This window comes from Xenopus laevis, chromosome 8S (assembly GCF_017654675.1).
Source record: "Xenopus laevis strain J_2021 chromosome 8S, Xenopus_laevis_v10.1, whole genome shotgun sequence".
In the NCBI taxonomy this organism is placed as follows: domain Eukaryota; kingdom Metazoa; phylum Chordata; class Amphibia; order Anura; family Pipidae; genus Xenopus; species Xenopus laevis.
In genome coordinates this window covers 92,644,305-92,668,443 of record NC_054386.1, presented here as the reverse complement: position 1 = coordinate 92,668,443, position 24,139 = coordinate 92,644,305, and the positions used below count along the sequence as shown (strand labels likewise).

General features: G+C 41.3%; 2 protein-coding genes across 2 annotated transcripts in view; one reads left to right on the top strand and one right to left on the bottom strand.

Moving 5' to 3' along the window:
* The window catches only part of LOC108700324 (MAGUK p55 subfamily member 5), a 49,884-nt gene extending 48,015 nt beyond the window's left edge, over positions 1–1,869 (top strand). The window contains exon 14 of the mRNA XM_041574408.1: positions 270–1,869. Within this exon, the coding sequence (XP_041430342.1) occupies positions 270–446 (177 nt within the window). The 3' untranslated portion in view covers positions 447–1,869. The remainder of the gene's footprint in view (positions 1–269) is intronic.
* A 5,833-nt stretch (positions 1,870–7,702) lies between these two features.
* atp6v1d.S (MGC79146 protein) lies at positions 7,703–24,016 on the bottom strand. Its single transcript, NM_001091978.1, is given in 9 exon segments — positions 7,703–8,123; positions 8,497–8,575; positions 12,082–12,148; positions 12,241–12,344; positions 12,436–12,480; positions 13,974–14,041; positions 17,622–17,701; positions 20,105–20,222; positions 23,721–24,016. Coding segments are annotated over 9 exon segments (741 nt in total). The 5' UTR covers positions 23,762–24,016; the 3' UTR covers positions 7,703–7,984.
* Positions 24,017–24,139: the final 123 nt, after the last annotated feature.

Below are 24,139 nucleotides of genomic sequence, written 5' to 3'. Positions count from 1 at the left end.
CGAATTTATTCGCCTATCACTAGTGGCAACCCCTAACTTCATTCTTTGATGAATATACCCCTAACAATCCACAGCATCCAATCAAATGCTTGCTTTTGACTCTCCTAGATTTCATTCTGCAACTCTCATTGGCTTCTGATCAGAGCTAGCTGCATCAGTCAGGGGCAGCTGACCCCCCACTTGTGGTCCAGTATATAAATTAGTAATGAGCGCCTCCCGCTGGCCAATAATATATCAGTATTGCTGACTTCCAAACATTTTTGTTGCAGCCAGAAGAGCTAAGAGAGATCATGGAGAAAGCCAGAGAAATGGAGCAGAACAACGGCCATTATTTCGACACGGCGATTGTAAATACGGATTTAGACAAGGCTTATCAGGAACTTCTTCGGATAATCAACAAACTGGACACGGAGCCTCAATGGGTCCCTTCTTCATGGCTACGGTGAATAGAGAAGGTGCTAGTGGTTTGTAGGCAATCACATGGGTGCTCAAGGCACTTGCTGAATACAGAGGTGCTGAGGAGCCCCATTATCCTTCTTTAATGGAAACCAGTGCTGACTGCTACACGCAGATAGTTCCCCAACCAGTGGCACTAACCAAAGCCTAGTGAGAAGGACCTTCACTGAACTGAGAGACTTGTGTCTGCTTGATGATGATTGTTTTAGTTGCTCTTTATAAGATGAAAACCAATCAAACTCAATTTAGTTGGTCAACACTCAAGTTGTGTCCATACTCTGTGATCCCATCAGATGCTTTTACAGCGCCCTCTGCTGCCGGGAGGACCCTGCACAAGTGCATTCCCAGGGAAACCAGCAGCTGTTGCTCCTTATTATATACACAAAGCACATGTTACTCCTGACTCCACACACTGGATTATTCTTGTTCTTTTTACGCACACTGATCTTGTAGGCAAAGTGCTTGTTTCTACCCGCCGGCTTCCAGTGTAACAATAGAACAAAATTCTATGTGAAATAAATCAATAGCGTGAACCAGGAACTGTATATGAGAAACAAGCTCCTATTTCTGTAGCTAATTGCACTTGGGCTGGAAGACCTTCCCATGCACAGAACAATCCCATGTACTGAACTGTAACTGGGTGCGCATAGCAAACCTACGTCACATGACAGCACATCCTGGGATGGTCATGCTCTGCCGCCATTTTTAATTGTTCCTGGGATGGTCATGATCTGCCGCCATTTTTAATTGGTCCTGAGATGGTCAAGCTCTGCCGGCATTTTTAATTGGTCCAGAGATGGTTACGCTCTGCCACCATTTTTAATTGGTCCAGAGATGGTCAAGCTCTGCCTCCATTTTTAATTGGTTGCATTGTTTTCTGCTCATGGATCTGGCACTGAAACATTCCATTTTTTTTTTAGCAATGGCACTTGATTCCAACGGCTACCAGCGATGAGAATGTAAAACTTTCTGCTTATTTTTAGTGTTTTTAATTGGTTCATTTAAGGGAACCCCCCCCCCCCCTCATGCTGCACAGTAACTCTCATGGCCAAGCAGGAGGCCTGAATTGATTTCAGAACTACAACTCTCAAAATCCCCAACAGACGACATTGTAGCTGGAGTTGCCCCGGTCAGGCCTGAAACCCGTTGTCATGTGATGCTACTGATTATTCACAACCCCTAGTAGATTGCTGACATAGTAAGCTAGGAACCTCAAGTTTTAGAACTTGCAAATTTGCCCAGTGTTTATACCCACAAACTTCTATGTCTGTCTGTTTAGCCTATACTGGGAGTTTTGCAGTGTGGGAGTCAGTAAAGCTGGGTGGAGAGTAGCTGGCTATTAACACTATCCCACTTTAAAGCCCAAAGGAGCAGCGCAGCTCCCAATAAAGGCAAAGGCCATGTTGCTTAGTATATATCGTTTGCAGGCTATTTTTGGAATTCTTAAAGGAGAAGGAAAGCTATCGAAGCAGTTTATTGCCAATAGATAAGCCACAATAATGCAAGCTATAACACTATATTTATTCTTTAGAATGCTGAGTAAACAGCTCTAGAAGCTCTCTCTGTTTGTTTAAGATAGCAGCTGCCATATAAGCTTGGTGTGACATCACTTCCTGCCTGAGTCTCTCCCTGCTCACTCATAGCTCTGGTCTCAGATTAGAGCAGGGAGGAGGGAGGGAGAAGCAAACTGAGCATGCTCAAGCCCAAGCCCTGGAGGTTTAAGCTGAAAACAGGAAGTCTGATACAGACACAATAGAAGGAAAGAAATGTGGTGTTTCTTTTGACAGAGGACTCAGAGCAGCATTACTTTGAGGGGTTACTGGTGTATTTATATAGACCTTTCTGATAAAGCTTACTTAATTTTAGCCTTTCCTTCTCCTTTAATGCATTACCTGTTTATTTCTGGGTCAGTTTGTGGGTACAAGAGCGGAAGAAGCCTTACCCGTGCCTTTGCTTTCTGCGTGTGTGTGATGAGCTCTGTCATGTACCAGTACTCTCTCTGTACTACATTCCCATATGTGTGTCACTATTTAGTCTTAAAGGTGCAGCATGGAATATCTAAAGCTGCCCTGGTCTGTAATGGACTAATACTAGAACCCAGCGGTTGTTCCTACAGCCTAATAACTGCATTGCTGAATGTTACTCATGCTTGATTTTGTACTAGTTAACATGAGGACTGAAAATAACAGCTTTCAACTCAACTACAATTCCCAGCATCCCCGACAATATCTGAGCCTCCATATATCCCAGAACTACATTGCCCTCTGCCGGGCAGCTGAGTGATGGATACTGGCAGTCGGAAGCTGGGAGTCGGATGCTAGGAGTTGTTTTGGAGCTATACACACAGGTAACAATGTGCATATTTGTATGTATAAGCTAGAGCCTCCATATTGGAGCACATTGGGCACAGAGTAGTCTAGTGCAGCGTCTAACTAACCCTTCAGTTTATCTTGGATGAAATCTTTAAATTAGTGTGTGTGGTGGTGCAAATACACGATTATTCTCCTAGTGAATGGTAACATTGGCAGCAGTGAGGACCCTTGTTGTGTGAATTGTGCTACATTTTGTGAGTTGCAGTTCAGCGCTGTCGTATTGCTGAGTGTCATGATTTTTACTCTGTTTCTTCTTCCTTCTCAGACACTGGATTCTTTGTATGTTATAAAAGGTGAGAGCAGGCCTGGAGGTGCCGAGGGCCTCTCTCTGTATATTATATGTGAGTCAGTATTACACAGGCACCGTGTGGAAATTAGTATTTAATTAATTGTCTGCAGCTGCACCAATCCCTGAGAATAAATCTGCTGCAGCTTTATGGAACAGGCTACACTCTGCTGCACATATGTCCTTACTAGGGATTGTATACAGGGAGGTGAGGACTTGGGTCGGGGGTACCATATAAGGCCCAATATGATATGTCTAATATATACAATAAGCACAATATCAGGATATTTCTAGAATTCTTCTGTACTATGGACACTTGATCATTCATTGTGTCTAAACCCCCAGACTCCTGGCTGAGCACGACCCAGTTCCACTGCAACAGAGCAAGCGATGGGTACAAGGACAGTTACAAAGCTCAGTAAATGGTATCAGATTATACAGCCCACTCTTGTACCTGTACTAAAACCTAATAGCTTCTGGCAAAGGATTGTGGGATATCAGGTATAGTAGGGAGAGATGGTGTCTATAGTAACAGTGGATAATAGTCTCTGGGAAGGGAGTGTGACTGTGGGATAGCAGGTATTGTAGGGAGAGATGGTGTCTATAGTAACAGTGGGATAATAGTCTCTGGGAAGGGAGTGTGACTGTGGGATAGCAGGTATAGTAGGGAGAGATGGTGTCTATAGTAACAGTGGATAGTAGTCTCTGGGAAGGGAGTGTGACTGTGGGATAGCAGGTATAGTAGGGAGAGATGGTGTCTATAGTAACAGTGGGATAATAGTCTCTGGGAAGGGAGTGTGACTGTGGGATAGCAGGTATAGTAGGGAGAGATTGTGTCTATAGTAACAGTGGATAATAGTCTCTGGGAAGGGAGTGTGACTGTGGGATAGCAGGTAAAGTAGGGAGAGATGGTGCCTATAGTAACAGTGGATAATAGTCTCTGGGAAGGGAGTGTGACTGTTGGATAGCAGGTATAGTAGGGAGAGATGGTGCCTATAGTAACAGTCGATAATAGTCTCTGGGAAGGGAGTGTGACTGTGGGATAGCAGGTATAGTAGGGAGAGATGGTGCCTATAGTAACAGTGGGATAATAGTCTCTGGGAAGGGAGTGTGACTGTGGGATAGCAGGTATAGTAGGGAGAGATGGTGCCTATAGTAACAGTGGGATAATAGTCTCTGGGAATGGAGTGTGACTGTGGGATAGCAGGTATAGTAGGGAGAGATGGTGTCTATAGTAACAGTGGATAATAGTCTCTGGGAAGGGAGTTTGACTGTGGGATAGCAGGTATAGTAGGGAGAGATGGTGCCTATAGTAGCCATTAAGTAGAATGAACTGGGCACCAGTATAATTGCAAACACCTAAGAGGTTGCTCAGAGTTACTAGACTTTGAGCAATCCCCATCCCTGTTACATTATTCTTCAAATCCTGGAGAGACACCAGCAGCCGGATCATATGAATGGAATGAAACTGTGTCCATAGGAACAGAGAATAAAGGGAATATCACTGCAGATCCAATATTCAGTAAGAAGGTGGAGAAAACTCAACACCCAATGGGGATCAGTAAAAATCATTGGGAGAGAGGGTTTGGGTTGAAGCTTATTTTACTGCCTTGGACATCAATAAAAGAATGATAATGATCACATGTAAAGCCTTATGATGATCCAAGGGGCAAATATTGGACCATAGACACTATACAGAGGGGGGGATTGTTTGGCCGAAAACAGTCCCTCTGAATCTTTTTCTCTTTCCATCTCCAACAAAGCCCAGTGTTAAAAGTAAGCAAACCCCCCTGCTGATTTATTTGGTGCTTCCTGAATAAACACTGCATTGCTCCTGCATTGATCCTGTATTGCTCCTGCATTGATCCTGTATTTACTCACTATACTTAGTGAAAACTACTGTCACTCAACTATTAGTCCATACCATTCTTCATGAGCCACTAGGGGGCAGCAGGAATTTCCCACTGATCTATTCAGCATCCTGCTCTCCTGGAGCCCTCACCTGCTGATCAGTTGATGCCCCTACAGCAAATCCTATTGGGTGGGGCAGGCAGCAGGGTCATCAGGTCACATCCAATGTCCAATATGGGGGTCGCAGAAGTGTATAAATGAGGCAGATATTCAGTTGGTAACACTAAATAGACCCTCTAGTCTTTGCACCATGTAGGAGAAATGGAGCCAACTGCTTCATCTTATTGTCTTCCTTTTTTGCTACATGAAGTTGAATATTCTATAGCAGGACTACAATTCCCAGAATGCCCCATCAGCTCAGTATGTGAAGGATTTCTCCCTCTTTCTTACTGATCCTGGTCTGGCAGGCCTCTCCCCAATGGCAGCATTGTTATCTGGAAGCCCTTTCTGTACAGGATCAGTTTATATTCTCCCTATCAAGCACTTTTTGTACTGGGCACGTACCATTTATATGGGGGGTTCCTATTAGCACTGTGCTGGTCCCTATGATACACAAGACTTGTACAGATATATTTTTGTGTTGAACGCTAATAGTTTTGTATGGGCCGTACCATTGTATGGTTGGGACATCACGCGCTGCCCCCTCATGTACAAATGGAAGATTCTATTTTAGATTGCAAATAAAATCACTGTTGTTCAGACTCTGTCTCTTTAATGTGTGACTCTGCTATTCACCTGTATGTACCAATATATACACAGGGCTTATCCATACAGACACACTGCATCATAGGAGATCGTCTAACCTCTAGCCCAATATCCTTATATTATGGGGCAGGGGGTGCAGTGTGTGTTGCAGCTCATATGGCTTTCTGCTGGGGGAGGGGCAGGTCAATAGAAGTGAATCAGGTTTGCCCATTCTAAAAATGGCAAACAAAATAGGGAAGGGGATGGAGGAAGCACAGGCTCAGAGTGGAGTTTTTCATTGGGTGCAATGCTCAACCAATCAGCGGGCAGCATTTTCTAGGCACCTGCTTAAAAGCAAACATTTTATTGGCCGCTATGGGTTACTAGGCAAACTTACTCCATTTGGTTACCTGTGAGGATAAGTATTGAGAAGCCTTCGGGTAAGGGCCAACTGATCCTGCTTGTGGGACAGATGATTTGTCCCTGGTCACCTGTATGTATCCCCCCTGCTGGGGCAGAACAAGTGGTATGGTCGGGGCAGGACATGTTTTGGGGAGGTTGGGCATTTCTGTATAACGCATGTTGGGGCCGTGTGCTGGAAAGGAAAGAGGAAAAGTAGCACATAATCTGTTAAAAATTAAAAACTTTCTATTTTCTGGAAAACCCAATAAAAATGATGAAAAAGAAGGAAAGCATTAAAGAAACATGGATTCCCCCGTATGGGCAGAAAAGGTGAAAATCCTTTTTATCCAATGGGAATAAAACCCTTTCCCCCACGATAATGCGACTCGTGACACTTTTGTTTGTAGGCAAAATAAAACCCTTTTCGTCTGACGGCAGTTTCCCTTTAAAGGGACATTTTCCCCTTCACCACAGCCCCTCCCACCGGTCGACTTTATTACGGGGGGAACTATTGTAAAAATGTAATATAAGCTTCCTCAAACTGTATTCAGAAAGTTTCTTATTTCAGTATGAGGAAGCTTATATTAAATGTTCATTTCCACAATAGTTCTCCTTTAAAGTGCCAGACCTCATTGCATATTAACCCCGTCACTGCAGAGACATAGAATCTGTGAGAGGAACGCCTGTTGCTAGGCAGCTTTAAAGTGATACGGACACTAAAAAACAACTTTTTAAAATATGAATGTACATTAAAAGTCACCTATAGGTCATGTTTTTTACTGAAAGGTTTGGTTATCTAAGTAATTGTTAGTTGAAATTTCTAAACCTGACAGTTTTGCCAACCTGATTGTCCCATCTCAGCCTGACAGTTAGAGTTTCTAATGCTAACGGACTCCTGCTGCACAAATATGGCAGCTCACTCATAGAGGAACATGGGGCATCAGACAAGCATTGGGCAAATACTTTATGGCAAAGTTATAAGTGGCTTTCAAAGGCAATATTTTGTTGTAAAAGCGTTTAATTTCTGGTGTCAGTATCTCTTTAAAGGGGAACTAAAGGCTGGAAAAAAGTTAATCAAAGTCTCTTTATCTCTGCTGCAGGCTCCAGGATTTCTCCAGGTCAGCAGATTCTCTGTATAATGAGAAGCCTCCTGCACAGCAAGCCCCCCTGCTTAAAGGACCAGTAACAAAAATTCGTTTTTTCTTTGTAACGAAAAAAACCCACCAAGACAGTTTTAACTTTTAAATCGCAAAGCTTTTATTAAGAAATTACTTACTGATTCTCTACTTGCGCTCCTCTTCAGAAAGGGCGACGATCCGTTGTGCGGTGCTCTAGTTCTCCTGCCTGCCTTCTGTAGGAGATAGCCAGGGAGGAGAAATTGAGTGCCGCACGATGGATCGTCCTGAAGAGGAGCGCAAGCAGAGAATCGGTAAGTAATTTCTTAAAAGCTTTGCAATTTAAAAGTTAAAACTGTCTTGGGTTTTTTTTCTGTTACAAACAAATTCTTTTTAATGTGGCTGGTCCTTTAAAGCTGCCACTGGCTTCCCTCTGGGACTCCTCCCTCCCATGTACAAGATAATAACTCAGGAAAGTCACATGACACTTTATTGCATCCAATAAGAGAACAGGACTGTTACAGGGCGGAACAATCACACCAATAAGTTAAAATGGTTCAGGAACTGGGAAAATGAACAATGTTGCCTTATTTCACTTGAATATTTGTTTAAATAACGTTTCTGGAGCCACGTACACACTGATGCATTGTGGGTATGAAGTACTGCCGGAGAGTTAGCCGACAGTATGAAATAAAACCCTCTATATATTTATTATATATACACCTTCTATTTAACCCATCATTGGCTGAATCCGGGGCTTAATCAAACAACAGATCCTCATCTCTGTCCTCTGCGAGGAGATTGGACGGTTCAGGGCCCCCCGTGTTAGCCCACTTGGCTCGCTCCTTCTCTGCCTTTTCCTTAATGATCTTCTTCTTTTCCTGTATCTTTTTCAGCCTGGAGGGGGCGCCAGAGACACACAGTCATGTTACAACCATTGGCAAAGGATTATTCAGCTCAGGGTCATGTAGGATACGGCTGCCCAATTGTGACCTCACTGTGTGTTTTGGAGCCCAAATTCTCATGCTAGAGCAATTGCAACATAACTCCATGAGGTGCCCCCCTGCTGCCTTCACATTAATGATGTTACTTTTAATTAATGATGCCATTATTTGTTACTGTACAGGAATGTATCACTACTTGTAGCCCACCAATCCCTGGCACAATGGGGGGTCACTGAGCAGTAAATGCCCCGGGTTATTCCATCACATTCCCACCCAGAGCTGAGAGACTTGTAACCAATCACAGAGAGACTGAGCACAACATGTACCTGTAGAACTCCTCCCTCTCGCGCTCATCCAGTTCAGTGACAATGTAGGACAAGGTGCGCTCTATCTTGGGGATAATCACTGAAACAGAGACAAGGTGTTAGCCAAACCCAAGACTGTGCCCAGGACTTGCCCCCAAACATGACATTCCCACCTGCACAATGACCAATCCTCAGGCTCTACAGCCCCAAACCTACAGCTTGTCCATTCATAGACCTGTAGTCACATCACAGCACAAAGAACCATATTGGGGTTAAAGGGGATGTATAACCACTATTATTATATACCCACTAGTATCATACACCGGCTATTATCATATACCCATTATCATATATCCTCTATTATATACTCACTAGTATCATACACCCACTATCATATACCACTATTATATACCCGCTATTATCATACACCGGCTATTAGCAATATACCCTCTATTATATACCCACTATCATATACCCGCTATTATATACCCACTAGTATCATACACCGGCTTTTATCATATACCCACTATTATATACCCACTCCTCATATCCAGTCACTCATAAAATCATGTCACTTTCACCTAAGGACAATATACAAAATACGATTATTTATCACCCAAGATGCTGCCAAAATTCTTATTCACTCTCTCGTCATATCACGTCTAGACTACTGTAACTCTCTTTTAATTGGCCTTCCCCTCCAGAGACTGTCACCTCTCCAGTCCATAATGAACACTGCTGTGAGGCTCATACACCTCAGCAACCGCTCCTCCTCTGCCTCGCCATTCTGTCAATCCCTGCACTGGCTTCCATTACCTTTCAGAATCAAATTCAAATTAATGACACTGACTTTCAAAGCACTTCATAACTCTGCCCCACCCTACATCTCTGAACTCATCTCTATATACTCACCCAACCGCTTACTACGCTCCTCTACTGACCTGCTACTCAACTCTTCTCTCATTACCTCCTCACATGCTCACCCACTTAATTCAATCTAGCCCACTCCCACACCTTGTGTATTACTCCCTCCCTTTAGACTGTATGCCTATGCATAGGGCCTTGCTCACCTTTTTGTACCTGTATTGATTGTGATGTATGTAACTCCATATGTTCTATTTATATAATTCATGTGATTTAGTTGTATAATCACATTTTCTTTACAGCGCTACGCAATATGTTGGCGCTATATAAATACATGTTAATAATAATAATAATAATAATAATAATATACCACTATTATCATATACCCACTATTATATACCCACTATTTCATACCCGCTATTATCATACACTGGCTATTATCATATACCCACTATTATACACTCGTAACCAGCATGAGTCGAGGAGCTTGGCGCCATCCGTCCTTTGCAGGTTATCCGACACTCCCACTCGGCAGCGTGGTTAACGTATACACACTTTGATTGTATCTGAAATCCACCGCAATCCACAAAATCAATTAAAACATCCGAAACATAAGGGAAGGTTCTGATATGTATTTCGTGACAGAGTATAGTGTAGAAGCGGAACAAATTCGTAAAATAATACAGAAACATTGGAAAATAATTGAGTTGGACCCCCATATGCAATGTTTCTGTATTATTTTACGAATTTGTTCCGCTTCTACACTATACTCTGTCACGAAATACATATCAGAACCTTCCCTTATGTTTCGGCCTTTTTCTCTATCCTGGATGTTCTTATTACAAACAGAGCATCCAGCAGGTTTAAATAAGGAATGGGAAATAAAATATTTTATAGAAAATTAGCAAATAGATATGGAATATACTCTAAGGGTATTTAGAATGATCTCTCTGATAATAAGAAATGAAAACAATAATAAGTATAATAAGTAGAAATACATCCTCTTGAAGTGAATGGGAGAAGACACACATAGACCTACCAACTTTAAATAAGTTGAATAGTTAAGTTCTAGATTTACCTATCACCTGAAATAGCTTGGTGTTAAATAGTATTTAAGAACACTAAACTGTTTTTATAGAAAAGAAATTGGTTTTATTTATGATTGTATAGCTTTAAGAGAACTGAACAGAAGTTTGTCATTATGTATAAAGCTATGCTGATTTGTACAGTGTGTAATGCCCTGAAGAAGTGACTAAGGAGGTCATGAAACGCGTTGGCAATCTTTTCACTGCAAATGTAGCCAAAGAATGTGTGCTTTTATGAAGACAAAATAAAGCAAGATGTTTTAATTGATTTTGTGGATTGCGGTGTAATTTCAGACACAATCAAAGTGTGTACCCACTATTATAGCAATGTAAAAGTGCTCAACAAAGCTCTTCCAGCTCCAAGCACATTTGCAGTTTAGATTAGTCAATTGTTTCAAAGGGGTTGTTCACCTTTGAGTTAACTTTTAGTGTGATGTAGAGAGGGATATTCTGAGACAATTTGCAATTGGTTTTCATTTTTTATCATTTGTGGTTTTTGAGTTATTTAGCTTTTTATTCAGCAGCTCTCCAGTTTGCAATTTCAGCAATCTGGTTGCTAGGGTCCAAATTACCCTAGCAACCACACACTAATTTGAATAAGAGGTTGGAATATGAATGGGAGAGGCCTGAATAATAAAATGAATACAATACATTTGTAGCCTTACAGAGCATTTGTTTTTTTAGATGGGGTCAGTGACCCCCCATTTGAAAGAAGTAAGAAGAAGAAGGCAAATAATTCAAAAACTAAAAAAAAAATAACTAAATAATGAAGACCAATAGAAAAGTTTCTTATTCATTCTAAAAGTTAACTTAAAGGTGAACCACCCCATTATGATTTCACGATGTAAGCAGTTTTACACTGCTAGTATCACGAATGTGTGGCGCTTCTCAGCTCACGTCTATCCCTCAGCAGAATGTGCCTCCTGATACAATGTCTTTCCCCAGACAGAACAGAAGAGGGCGCTACAGTTACACATTCATGATATGAGCAGAGTTGCTCAATAGAAACCCCTTGTAATGTTATTTAATGGAGAACATCAACGTGGAGCAGACGCAAAACCATGTGCCTAAACCTCAGGGGGTGCCAGCAGTAAATATGGCTGCTCATTTATACTGTGCGCAGGAATAACTCCCAGCACCCTCTAGCCACTGCTTAAAGGGGTGGCTCACCTTAAAGTTAACTTTTAGTATGTTATAGAATGGCCAGCTCTAAGCAACTTTTCATTTGGTCTTCATTATTTTTTTTTTTTTAGATTTTGAATTATTTGTCTTCTTCTTCTGACTCTTACCAGCTTTCAAATGGGGTCACTGACCCCCCAATGCTCTGTAAGGCTACACACATATTGTTATTGCTACTTTTTTATTACTCACCTTTCTATTCAGGCCTCTCCCATTAATATTCCAGCCTCTTATTCAAATCAGTGCATGGTTGTTAGGGGAATTTGCAACAAGATGGCTGAAACTACAAACTGGGGAGCTGCTGAATAAAAAGCTAAATAACTCAAAAAACACAAATAATAAAAAATGAAAGTCAATTACAAATGGTCTCAGAATATCACTCTTTACATCATACTAAAAGTTAATTCAAAGGGGAACAACCCCTTTAATGCCCTAGCCCACAGTTAAACTATAAATGTGTGATTTCTATGCTCCTTACCGTGTTCTATGGCATTGACACGTCGGTTAGTGATTTTAATGGCTTCATCTAGAGTCACGAACGAGGTCTGTAACAGAGCAACTAGACTCCATCAGAGAGACAGCCTCTAATGATGTTCCACATCTCAGTGTCAGAGTATTAGTGAGACCATTGTGTTACCTGCAGTGATGCCAGTTCCACCAGCAGCTCCACAGCTTTGGCATAATTCCTCTTCAGCTTGGCCAGTTGCTCCCCACCTCTAGCCAATCCCGTCAGCTCGTAGCCTGGGAGAAAGGGCAAGTAAAGCAGAGGTAAAAAAGAGAAAACTGGGCTCAGTTATATTCAGAGATAAACTTTCCCATAGCCGATACTCACTGTCTCCTCCCTCCTGATAATGCTCAAACACTGGCAAGGTCACACCTGTGGGGAACACAACAACAGGTAAGGGAAGAGAAAGATTTTGGTGTTAGCCCATCAGTAATTTTTTTTTATTGAAAAAATATACTTTAATAAAATTATATAAATATATATATATATATATATATATATATATATACACACACACATATATACACACATATATATACACATATATATATATACACACACACAAAAGAACAAATCTTTATATAAATGCAAATCAAAATGCAATATTTTACATTAATAAAGTTTGTGGGGAATTTGGAAGGTGGAGTGGGGATAGTGGAGCTTTATTTTCCATTTAAAACAAGGGGAGGAAGATAGGGAGCAGCTCCTCGCTGGTATAAAATGGGATTCAAATAGAATAAATGAGTCCAGGGAACAACAAAGTCCTTCTTTTTTGTTTAAAAATACTCATCTGGAGTACAGATATGGGATCTGTTATCCAGAGTGCTCAGAACCTGGGGTTTTACAGATAAGGGATCTTTCTGTAACGTGGATCTTAAATATAGTTTAAACATTAATGAAACCCAATGGGATTGTTTTTCCTCCAATATGTTTAATTATATTGTAGCTGGGATCATAGAAAAAAAAAAAAAAACATTTAAAAAAAAAAATGTAATGATTTGATTTAAATGGAGTCTATGGGAGATGCCCTTCCTGTAATTTGGAGCTTTCTGGGTAACGGGTTTCTAGAATACAGATGCCATACCGGTATATGGCCAGCAGGTGGCAGTGTTCTGCAGTTTCTAAGCCTTGTCTATGGATAAGGGTTTATTTCAGCTTCTGGCCAGCAGGTGGCAGTGTTCTGCAGGTTCTAACTTTGATGAAGTTTTATTTCAGCTTCTGGCCAGCAGGTGGCAGTGTTCTGCAGTTTCTACTAAGCCTTGTCTACGGATAAGGGTTTATTTCAGCTTCTGGCCAGCAGGTGGCAGTGTTCTGCAGTTTCTACGTCTTGTCTATGGATAAGGGTTATTTCAGCTTCTGGCCAGCAGGTGGCAGTGTTCTGCAGTTTCCTACCTCATGGCCTTTGCACTAATAAATCCTTGCCTCTATCCCCTGTGATTATGACAGGCAGATTTATATCATTGCTGAGGGTCTCAGGACTATGGAATGTAACACTATAACACTGAGAGACGAGAAAGCTGCCATACTGAACGCTCCCAGGAAGCTGCAAGTTCTCTATAGATATTCCCCTTCCTTACACTTGCTATGGGCCCTGTTACTATAAAAAAACTAATTTCAAACCCCCCTATATGTCTTCTCACCCCTTAGCCCAGAACTGGGTCACAGACAAGTATATTTCTATATAAAAGCAGCATTCTCTATTGCTCTGCCTTCTTCCCACTGTGCCACTCAGACCTGAGCCCACAAGCCCATTAGCGGAGCACGGTTACTATAGCAGCCCCTCTTGGTTACGGGATTCTGTACAAGACAAGCCGCCATTGCACAGAGGTTGAAAAGCAAAAAGAATAAAAAGAATGGAGTCTTACCTGCTACATTGTCTTTCCTCGCCCGCACCTTCACCTGCGCTTTATTCACATTCTGTATGACAGTTGTGCTGGGGGGAGAGGAAGCAACAAGTCACTTACTGACCTCAGTGTCCAATCACAATCTGCAGCAGAACCCTAACCTTAGAAATAGGGGACAAAGATCCAGGAGCAGTGGAGCAGCTTTTATATTTCCTGTAGAAATGAGATTTTGCAGCTTCCCAATTCCTGTATATGGATAAGCATTTGTCTGGCCTTTGCACTGTATAATCAACAGATGCCAGTGGCCTAATTCCTTCCTATGGCCAAGCATTCCCGCCAGGCTTTTTCACTGTGTAACCAACAGATGCAGCGTCTTGCACCTTCCTAATGCTAAGAATTCTTATTGTGCTGATAAGAGTAATACTGCAATTAGTGTATGCTTCATTTTATATATCATTCTGATTTGCTGTCTTTGTTACAATTCTCTTATGATTATTGGGAAAACTCATTAAAATTTTTAAAACGGAAAAAGAGTCAAGCCAGGCTTTTACATTGTATAACCAACAGATGGCAGTATCTTCCACCTTCCTAATTCCTGTCATTACACTGTATAACCAACAGATGGCAGTATCTTCCACCTTCCTAATTACTGTCATTACACTGTATAACCAACAGATGGCAGTATCTTCCACCTTCCTAATTCCTGTCATTACACTGTATAACCAACAGATGGCAGTGTCTTGCTATATCCTAATTCATGTCATTACACTGTATAACCAACAGATGGCAGTGTCTTCCACCTTCCTAATTCATGTCATTGCACTGTATAACCAACAGATGTCAGTGTCTTCCACCTTCCTAATTCCTGTCATTACACTGTATAACCAACAGATGGCAGTATCTTCCACCTTCCTAATTCCTGTCATTACACTGTATAATTGCAAAAAGAAAAACTTACACTCGCACACCCTGGCCGTCCAGACTCAAACGACTCCCAGGTGCTCGATGTTAGAGGGAATGGGCAACCTCAAAAACAGCATAGACACAGGACGTGCTTGAGAAAGGGGTCACGCCCCGAAACGTTGCATCCGCAATAAACGAGCAAGGTTTTACCTGCTAGAATTACCCATGTTGTGCCGGTGTGTCCTGTGATTACACTGTATAACCAACAGATGGCAGTGTCTTCCACCTTCCTAATTCCTGTCATTACACTGTATAACCAACAGATGGCAGTGTCTTCCACCTTCCTAATTCATGTCATTGCACTGTATAACCAACAGATGGCAGTATCTTCCACCTTCCTAATTCCTGTCATTGCACTGGATAACCAACAGATGGCAGTGTCTTCCACCTTCCTAATTCCTGTAATTGCACTGTATAACCAACAGATGGCAGTATCTTCCACCTTCCTAATTCATGTCATTGACTGTATGGCCAATAGATGGCAATGTCTTGCAGTAGTCTAACTCCTATGGGGATTCTGGCCAGGCTTTTGCATTTCATTGGCAAACGGGGGCCCTGGGATTAAAGCGCCAGGTGAAGTAGGTTTTGCATTTCCTTTAGAGATGAGAGTTTGCAGTTTCCTAATTCCTATCAATGGACTGTATGGCCAACAGATGTCTTGCAGTTTCCCAAGTCTTGTCATTGCACTGTATGGCCAACAGATGGCAGTGTCTTGCAGTTGACAAAAAAGGGGGATGGTGCACGTACAATTTCAAGAGTTAATAAAAAAAAGTGATAAATACTCACAGTTCACCCCAGTGCAAGGTGCATGCACATAGTAACACAGCCATAGGTGTCAGTTCCTCCAAAAAATTAAAACAACAAATAAAAAAAAAATACAAAATATTTATTGGGACATATTAGGAAGAGGCCTAATATGTCCCAATAAATATTTTGTATTTGTTTTATTTGCTGCTTTATTTTTTGGAGGAACTCACACCTGGTAGTGTCTTGCAGTTTCCCAATTCCTGTCTGTTTCAACATTTTTATTGGGTTTTCCAAAGCATGAAAGATTTACTTTTTATCAATAATGTAGTTGGTTGTGGAACAAACCCAAGGCAGCAAGTTGACTGCAATACTCTTTATTGGGAGGTAGAGTTACACAACATGTTTCGGGCGGAGCCCTTTGTCAAAGATTTACTTTTTAACAAAGCAAATCTAAAATGATGAAAATACATTTGATCATATACCATGCAGTTTACAGTACAAGAATATACAACAATTGTATATGAAAACTATTAGGCATAAGGAAAATAAGCCAGAAAAAACAAAAACACCAGGAAAAATAGTATATAACCAAACCACTTAACATTAAATCTCGCATGGTGGATTTACAATTCAGAAAGTTTTGTAATGACACTTTTCTAATACCCATAAAATTGAGTTAGTTAAAATCTTAGTTGCTCCAAAATTTTAGATTTATAGATCAAAATAAAGAGACCAAATATCAGTAAACCTGAGCTTGAAGTGTTGTTCCTCTGATTTAATTTGAATGGCCTCTTGCCAACATAGTTGGTTTAATTGTGCCAAGATTCCCAATTCCTGTCATTGCACTGTATAACCAACAGATGGCAGTGTCTTGCAGTTTCCCAATTTCTGTCATTACACTGTATAACCAACAGATGGCAGTGTCTTGCAACTTCTTAATTCCCGTCATTGCACTGTATAACCAACAGATGGCAGTATCTTGCAATTTTCTAATTCCTGTCATTGCACTGTATAACCAACAGATGGCAGTATCTTCCACCTTCCTAATTCCTGTCATTGCACTGTATAACCAACAGATGGCAGTATCTTCCACCTTCCTAATTCCTGTCATTACACTGTATAACCAACAGATGGCAGTATCTTCCACCTTCCTAATTACTGTCATTACACTGTATAACCAACAGATGGCAGTATCTTCCACCTTCCTAATTCCTGTCATTACACTGTATAACCAACAGATGGCAGTATCTTCCACCTTCCTAATTACTGTCATTACACTGTATAACCAACAGATGGCAGTATCTTCCACCTTCCTAATTCCTGTCATTACACTGTATAACCAACAGATGGCAGTGTCTTGCAGTTTCCTAATTCTAATCCTGTCATTGCACTGTATAGCATGATTTCTCTTATCCATGGCTTGGGATTCCAGGGTTTTGTATTGCATGGCCAACAGGGACAATTAAGCAGGTTTTGCACTTCCTTTAGAGATGAGATTTTGCAGTTTCCTAATGCCAGGCCTTTATACTGTATGGCCAACAGGTGGCAGTGTCTTGCAGTTTCCTAATTCTTACTGCTGAATATGGATTCATAGTCTCCTACTTCTGCACATGGTTGGGCTTCTGTGAACAATCTCATGGCTCATATTAATGCAGCTGCAATAGCAGAGCTCCAGATCCCAACAAGCAAATCTGCAGAATACAGCGAGCTGCCATACTGAATGTATCCCATGATAGGGAATCTATCCCTAGATATTCCAGACTAGAAATGAATGTAAGGGCAAACTTCCCCTTTAGGAAACATAAGCTGTTTGCATTGAACCCCCATTCCACACGTCATTATAGGGTTTCATTGCCATTGAGACCACAGCTGCTGCAGAACCTCAGAAAGAACAGTATCATGATCTGGAGATGCAGCAGGGGATGATCAGTATGGCAACTCCAGTTACAATTTACTTACCTGAAATCTCCGGCTGTGAACTTGGCTTCAGCCAGTGAGAAAGCGGCTTCTCTCATGACCTCTCCCATGAGCATCTTGGTCTGCAGAGGAGACATTGGGCTGTTATATTGCGCCAGAAAGGGAAATGCCACTAAACATGGCACACGCCAAGCACACGGCTCCGACCATTAGAGCATATGGTGCTACAGCTATTCAAATACACAGTCTGAGCAGGAACAAACTCATCATCCTCAGCCAGGAACTGGCAGCCATAATTATACTGCAATAAATGCACCAGTGCAGCAGCTCCTGCGTGACCCACCCGTGTCTATAAAGCAAGCTGCACCAACTGAATTCCAAAAGATATTTAGAGGCACGTTTACTTAGGTCTGAAATTTTCGCTTTGGAAAGCTTCGCCATACTTTGCGCTACTACGTCAGACGTTAATTCGCTACGACTATGCGTATTTATCAAAATGCGTCTTCGCAAATGAACGCTGCCGTATTTTCTCTAGCGAAGATTTGTCAGTGTGAAAGTTTCTTAGCGAATTTTCTCATGTCCAAGGAAGCAAAATAAAGACAAAAGAGATCCTCTTATGTCCTAGACATGAGCCCACCCTAAAACAAATGTGGCATGCCCCTTTAAATGGTTTTAAAAAAGTATAAGGGGAAGTAAAGTTTAAAATAGAATAATGCTAGAAATGCTGTATTTTGTATACTAAACATAAACATGAACTTACTGCACCACAAGCCTAATCAAACACATGATTTATGCTTTCAAAGTTGGCCACAGGGGGTCACCATCTTGTAACTTTGTTATACATCTTTGCAAGACCAAGACTGTGCACATGCTCAATGTGAGCATAAATTATCAAAACAGCACAAGTCAAATAATATCTGCCGAAAAGTCGAAAACAGCAAGACTGATTAATAATGAGAATATACAGACTGCACTGGGTCCTGTGTTGTCATGTAATCTAATGTGGATTTTATAGTTTTTGTATTGTTTAATACAAACTTTCTCCAACTCTCCAGAACCAGTGGCTGCAGCAAAATAATCCTCCAAATAGAATCCCAGTTTATCTGTTTAAATCTGGCTCCCTGATCTTTGTCCCTGCAGCTGGAGTTGGAAACAGTAAAGGAGCTGTAAAGGCAAAAATAAAATCCAATACACATCTCTACTCAGTCGCCGACTGCTCTACAGGGAAACAAACAAAGCTGCTTGAGTTCTGCATGGCTGGGAAGTAAGGCGGGGGCTCCCCCTGCTGTACATAAGTATGATTGTTTCCCTGCAGAGCAGTTAGGGACCATCTGACAATTCCTATCCACAGCAGTAAATGAAGGGGGAATTTCACTGCATACAGTCAGGTTTCTTATAAAAACGGTACACATTTTTTAATTGAAGTATATTGGAGATAGGTTTCTTTTTCATTAAACAAAGTAAAAAATGGGATTTGATTTTTTGCCTTTACATGCCCTTTACAACTTTTAATCATAATCCCACATTAAAATATGAAAAAAATACCAGCGTTCTATCTTTTTTTAGGACTTTTTGTAATACAGAATATGATGTCACTGATATAATAATGGTGAGGATGTCACTTCATCATAACAATCCGTCAGATAGAACCAGGCAAAGTAGAATATGTTACTATTGGAAAGTTTACACTTTGGCGAACGAGTGAAAATTTGCCTGATGAAATGGTGTAAAAGTTCTCTAGCGCTGAGGTTTTTTTGCCAGCGAATTGTCTTCTTCGCCTTTTAGTAAACTGGCCAATTTCGCCCAAAAAACCCCACAATTCACCCTTTAGAAATGTGTCCCTTGCTTTCCATCTGGGGCGCCAATTTGCCCAAATGGAGAGTGGAATCATGAAATGAAAGAGTTAAATTAGTTTCCTTAGCTTCTCCCATAGGCTTCCTTGTTTGTTATATTCCCATTACATCAATGGCAGCCTCCCTGTATATTCCTTGGCAACTTTCTAAGCAACTTTGCAAGATACATTCATTACACATTTCCTGTGGTTATTAAGTTATTGTATATGTATTGCTATTGAATACAGTGTTTGTTTGTCCCTTTCTATTCACTGCCCTGGTGACTCAGACTGTTGATACAATGTAAGACAAGGAATGTGATTAACAGACCTGTGTTTGCCGGGGAACCAAGCCTTTTGCAACATTGTTTAAAAAGTAACAACCAGGAGATAAGCAAATGCTGCTCTGAATAATAATTGTTTTAACAAATAACTTTAAAAAAAATTGTGATAAATGTATATTGGAAAATTGCTTTGAATTATGCTTTCTTTTATTAGGAACATTTTTATTTTGGGTTGACTTGCCCTTTAATAAAAATAATTGTGTAGGCAAATGGGAGAGTAAAGCCCAAGGGGCCCCTGGATTGTTTGTGGGTGCAGAATATACAACATTGTATTTAGAAAAGACCATTCCGAGGCAGACATTGCCCTATTCTATAGACAGTTACATAGACAGACAGACGGGCAGACACACCTCAATGATTTTCTTTAGGATTTGCCGGAAGCGCATGGTTAAGGCATCGGATTTCTTCTTGAGAAGGTTGCGCCCCGTCTGTGCTCCTTTCAGCCGAGCCTTCATGATGCTCTGGGCCCTGGAAGAGAAGGACAAACAGAGAAATAGAAATAAAAGTTGTGTCAGTAAAATAAAGGGAGTCAGTGACTCATCCCGCTGTGTGTAGGTATGTGGCATGAGTCTCAAGGGCCCCAGTTAAAGGATCAGTAACAACAAAAAAATTAAAGTGTTTTAAAGGAATAAAAATATAATGTAGCGTTGTGATGCACTGGTAAAACTGGTGTGTTTGCTGCAGAAACACTACTATAGTTTATATAAACAAGCTGCTGTGTACACAGTTATCTGCTGTGTACCCTGTGCTTGAATGGCTGCCCCCATGGCTACACAGCAGCTTGTTTATATAAACTATAGTAGTACTTATCTGTTATCTACTGTGTATCCTGTGCTTGAATGGCTGCCCCCATGGCTACACAGCAGCTTGTTTATATAAACTATAGTAGTACTTATCTGTTATCTACTGTGTATCCTGTGCTTGAATGGCTGCCCCCATGGCTACACAGCAGCTTGTTTATATAAACTATAGTAGTACTTATCTGTTATCTACTGTGTATCCTGTGCTTGAATGGCTGCCCCCATGGCTACACAGCAGCTTGTTTATATAAACTATAGTAGTACTTATCTGTTATCTACTGTGTATCCTGTGCTTGAATGGCTGCCCCCATGGCTACACAGCAGCTAGTTGTGTTTCTAAAGCTAACACACCAGTTTTACCAGTGGCATTACATAATTGTTTGGTGTTACCTTTAATAAATTACATTTACCACCTGGGAGCTGCCATATTGCTTGTCTCTCAATCTGCAGCATTCTCTATACACAGCAATAGCATAATATTTATATTGCAGTTTTAGTTGCCCTTGATCAGCACCACAGCCTGGGGGAACCAGTCCAATGAAACACTTCCCTTTGTCCCAGTGCAAGTGCTACAGGTTCCCTCCATCCCCTCCTCGCTGGAACCAAACCCAGGGCCAGTTTAGTCCTGCTCGGCCGCCCAGCGCTGTGTTGCCTAAACAGAAGCCGTGTTTACACTGAGCACTCAGGACAGGAATCCATAGCTGTAACATTGGCCACATTCCTGGTAGTGGAGCTGTGCACTTAATATTGGGTACTTACTGCTGTGTACTTACTGCTGTGTACTTACTGCTGTGTACTTACTGCTGTGTACTTACTGCTGTGTACTTACTGCTGTGTACTTACTGCTGTGTACTTACTGCTGTGTACTTACTGCTGTGTACTTACTGTTGTGTACTTAATATTGTGTACTTACTGCTGTGTACTTACTGCTGTGTACTTACTGCTGTGTACTTACTGCTGTGTACTTACTGCTGTGTACTTACTGCTGTGTACTTAATATTGTGTACTTACTGCTGTGTACTTACTGCTGTGTACTTACTGCTGTGTACTTAATATTGTGTACTTACTGCTGTGTACTTACTGCTGTGTACTTACTGCTGTGTACTTACTGCTGTGTACTTACTGCTGTGTACTTACTGCTGTGTACTTAATATTGTGTACTTACTGCTGTGTACTTACTGCTGTGTACTTAATATTGTGTACTTACTGCTGTGTACTTAATATTGTGTATTTACTGTTGTGTACTTACTGCTGTGTACTTACTGTCGTGTACTTACTGTCGTGTACTTACTGTCGTGTACTTACTGTCGTGTACTTACTGTCGTGTACTTACTGTCGTGTACTTACTGTCGTGTACTTACTGTCGTGTACTTACTGTCGTGTACTTACTGTCGTGTACTTACTGTCGTGTACTTAATGCTGTGTAGGGAGTTCTGCTCTGTGTCTCTAGCAAGTCCCCCCCAAAGTGCTACAGTCACGGTCACTTTGATGTCAGTACATAACTTTCCTATATATCTATGTGACTATATCACAGCTAATCTGAACTGTGTTTATTAAAAGGAGAGTCCTCTTTCAGCAGTCACAACCAGCAGTGCAGACACTCGAATTTTGCAGCAACATTTACAAAAAGCTTTAGAAGCCAGTGTAAATGAGCAATAAGTGTATAGGTAAATGAAGATATATATATATATATATATATATATATATATATATAGGCAGCGTATCCCCTTTCATTGGGCGTAAATGTCAGTGTTTGTAGTCACAACTTCTCTCACTGTCATTAGGGAACTACATGTTTCAGGAAGTCACACACGGGGGGGGAATGTACAGTCTAAACACTGGCACCACGTCACATGACTGCACCCCCTGTCCTTCAGATTGGTACAATCAGGTACAGCCTCCATAGAGATACACACAATAGGCTTGTACCATACAGCGGGATCAGAGCCCAACAGGGGGCACAACCCAACTCTTTAGCTATAGGGGGTCAGAGGAGTATTAAAGGGGCTGTTCACCTATGAGAACTTTTAGTACAAAGTAGAGAGTGATATTCTGAGACAATTTGCAATTGGTTTTCATTTCTTATTATTGAAGATTTTTGAGTTATTTAGCTTTTTATTCAGCAGCTCTCCAGTTTGCAATTTCAGCCATACGGTTGCTAGGGTCCAAATTCTCCTAGCAACCATGCACTGATTTGAATAAGAGGCTGAAATATGGACAGGAGAGGCCTGAATAGAAAGGTGAGTAATAAAAAGAGCAATAACTATACATTTGTAGCCTTACAGAGCATTTGTTTTTTTAGATGGAATCAGTGACCCCCATTTGAAAGCTACAGAGTCAGAAGAAAAAGGCAAATAACTAGAAAAAAACTAAATAATGAAAACCAAAAGCTGCTTAGAATTGTCCTTTCTGAAATATAATAAAAGTTACTTTATAGGAGAACCACCCCTTTAATGTTACCCCCCCATGAGAATAAGAGTGTAGATATCATTACTCCCCCCAGGCTGCTGTTCAACTGCAACTCCCACTATTACTTTGCTGACCGTTAGCTGCCAGTGAGGTACAGGGAGTTGTAGTACAGTAACAAGAGAAGGGCCCAAGTTGGAAATCCCTCATGGAACATATATAAACCCTTACAAACCCTCTTCCTGCAGTTGACCCTATAATACATGTGGCCCAGGCCTCTGTTATCCAGAAACCCCTTATCCAGAAAGATCTAGATTACAGGAAGGCTCTCTCCCGTAGACTCCATTATAATCAAATATTACAGATTTCTAAAAGTGATTTCCTTTTCCTCTGTAATAATAAACAGTACAGGTATGGGATCAGTTATCCAGAAAGCTCCGAATTACGGAAAGGCTGTATCCCATAGACTCCATTCAATCCAAATAATCTAAATCTTTAAAATGATTTTCTTTTTCTGTGTAATAATAAAACAGTAGCTTGTACTTGATCCCAACTAAGATATAATTAATCCTTATTGGAGCGACATGAGCTGAGATATTCCCTGAATGGGTCCCTGACCGATAACCCAAGGACGCAGATGAGAGAGAACCATCGAGGGACATTTGGGGCTCCAGCTCTTGCAGAACTACAACTCCCAAAATCCCACGGCAGAAGCCCCCGAGTATGGAGTGCATTTTAGCCGAGAGACCCCCGTACTTACATCCTAGAGGGGAACACCTCGATCCTGTCTTTTCCCGACATCTTGCCCCGCTATGTGCTTCTCTCCTCACTGACAGTCGGGCTCTGCAGTTAAAACAAGCGATCTACAGCCCGTCACGTGATCCAGACGGGGAAGGTGTGGTCACCTGAACAACTACCGTCATGTGATTTCCAGCGGACTCACAATTTCTGCGCATTTGCAGCAACGCGCCTATAAGGCAGTAAGGTTATGCTGAATGTATTAGCTTGAGAAAGGTTTTAAGGCGTTCAGCGCCCGCTGCAATATCTTTAATCGCTATTCCCTTCCTTAAATGGCGTGAGTTACATGAAACAATATTTAAGGCGATACTATGCCAACTCCAATATGGCGCCCGGTAACCTCCGATCTCTGCAACTATAGTAACGCTGGCTTCCGTTTCC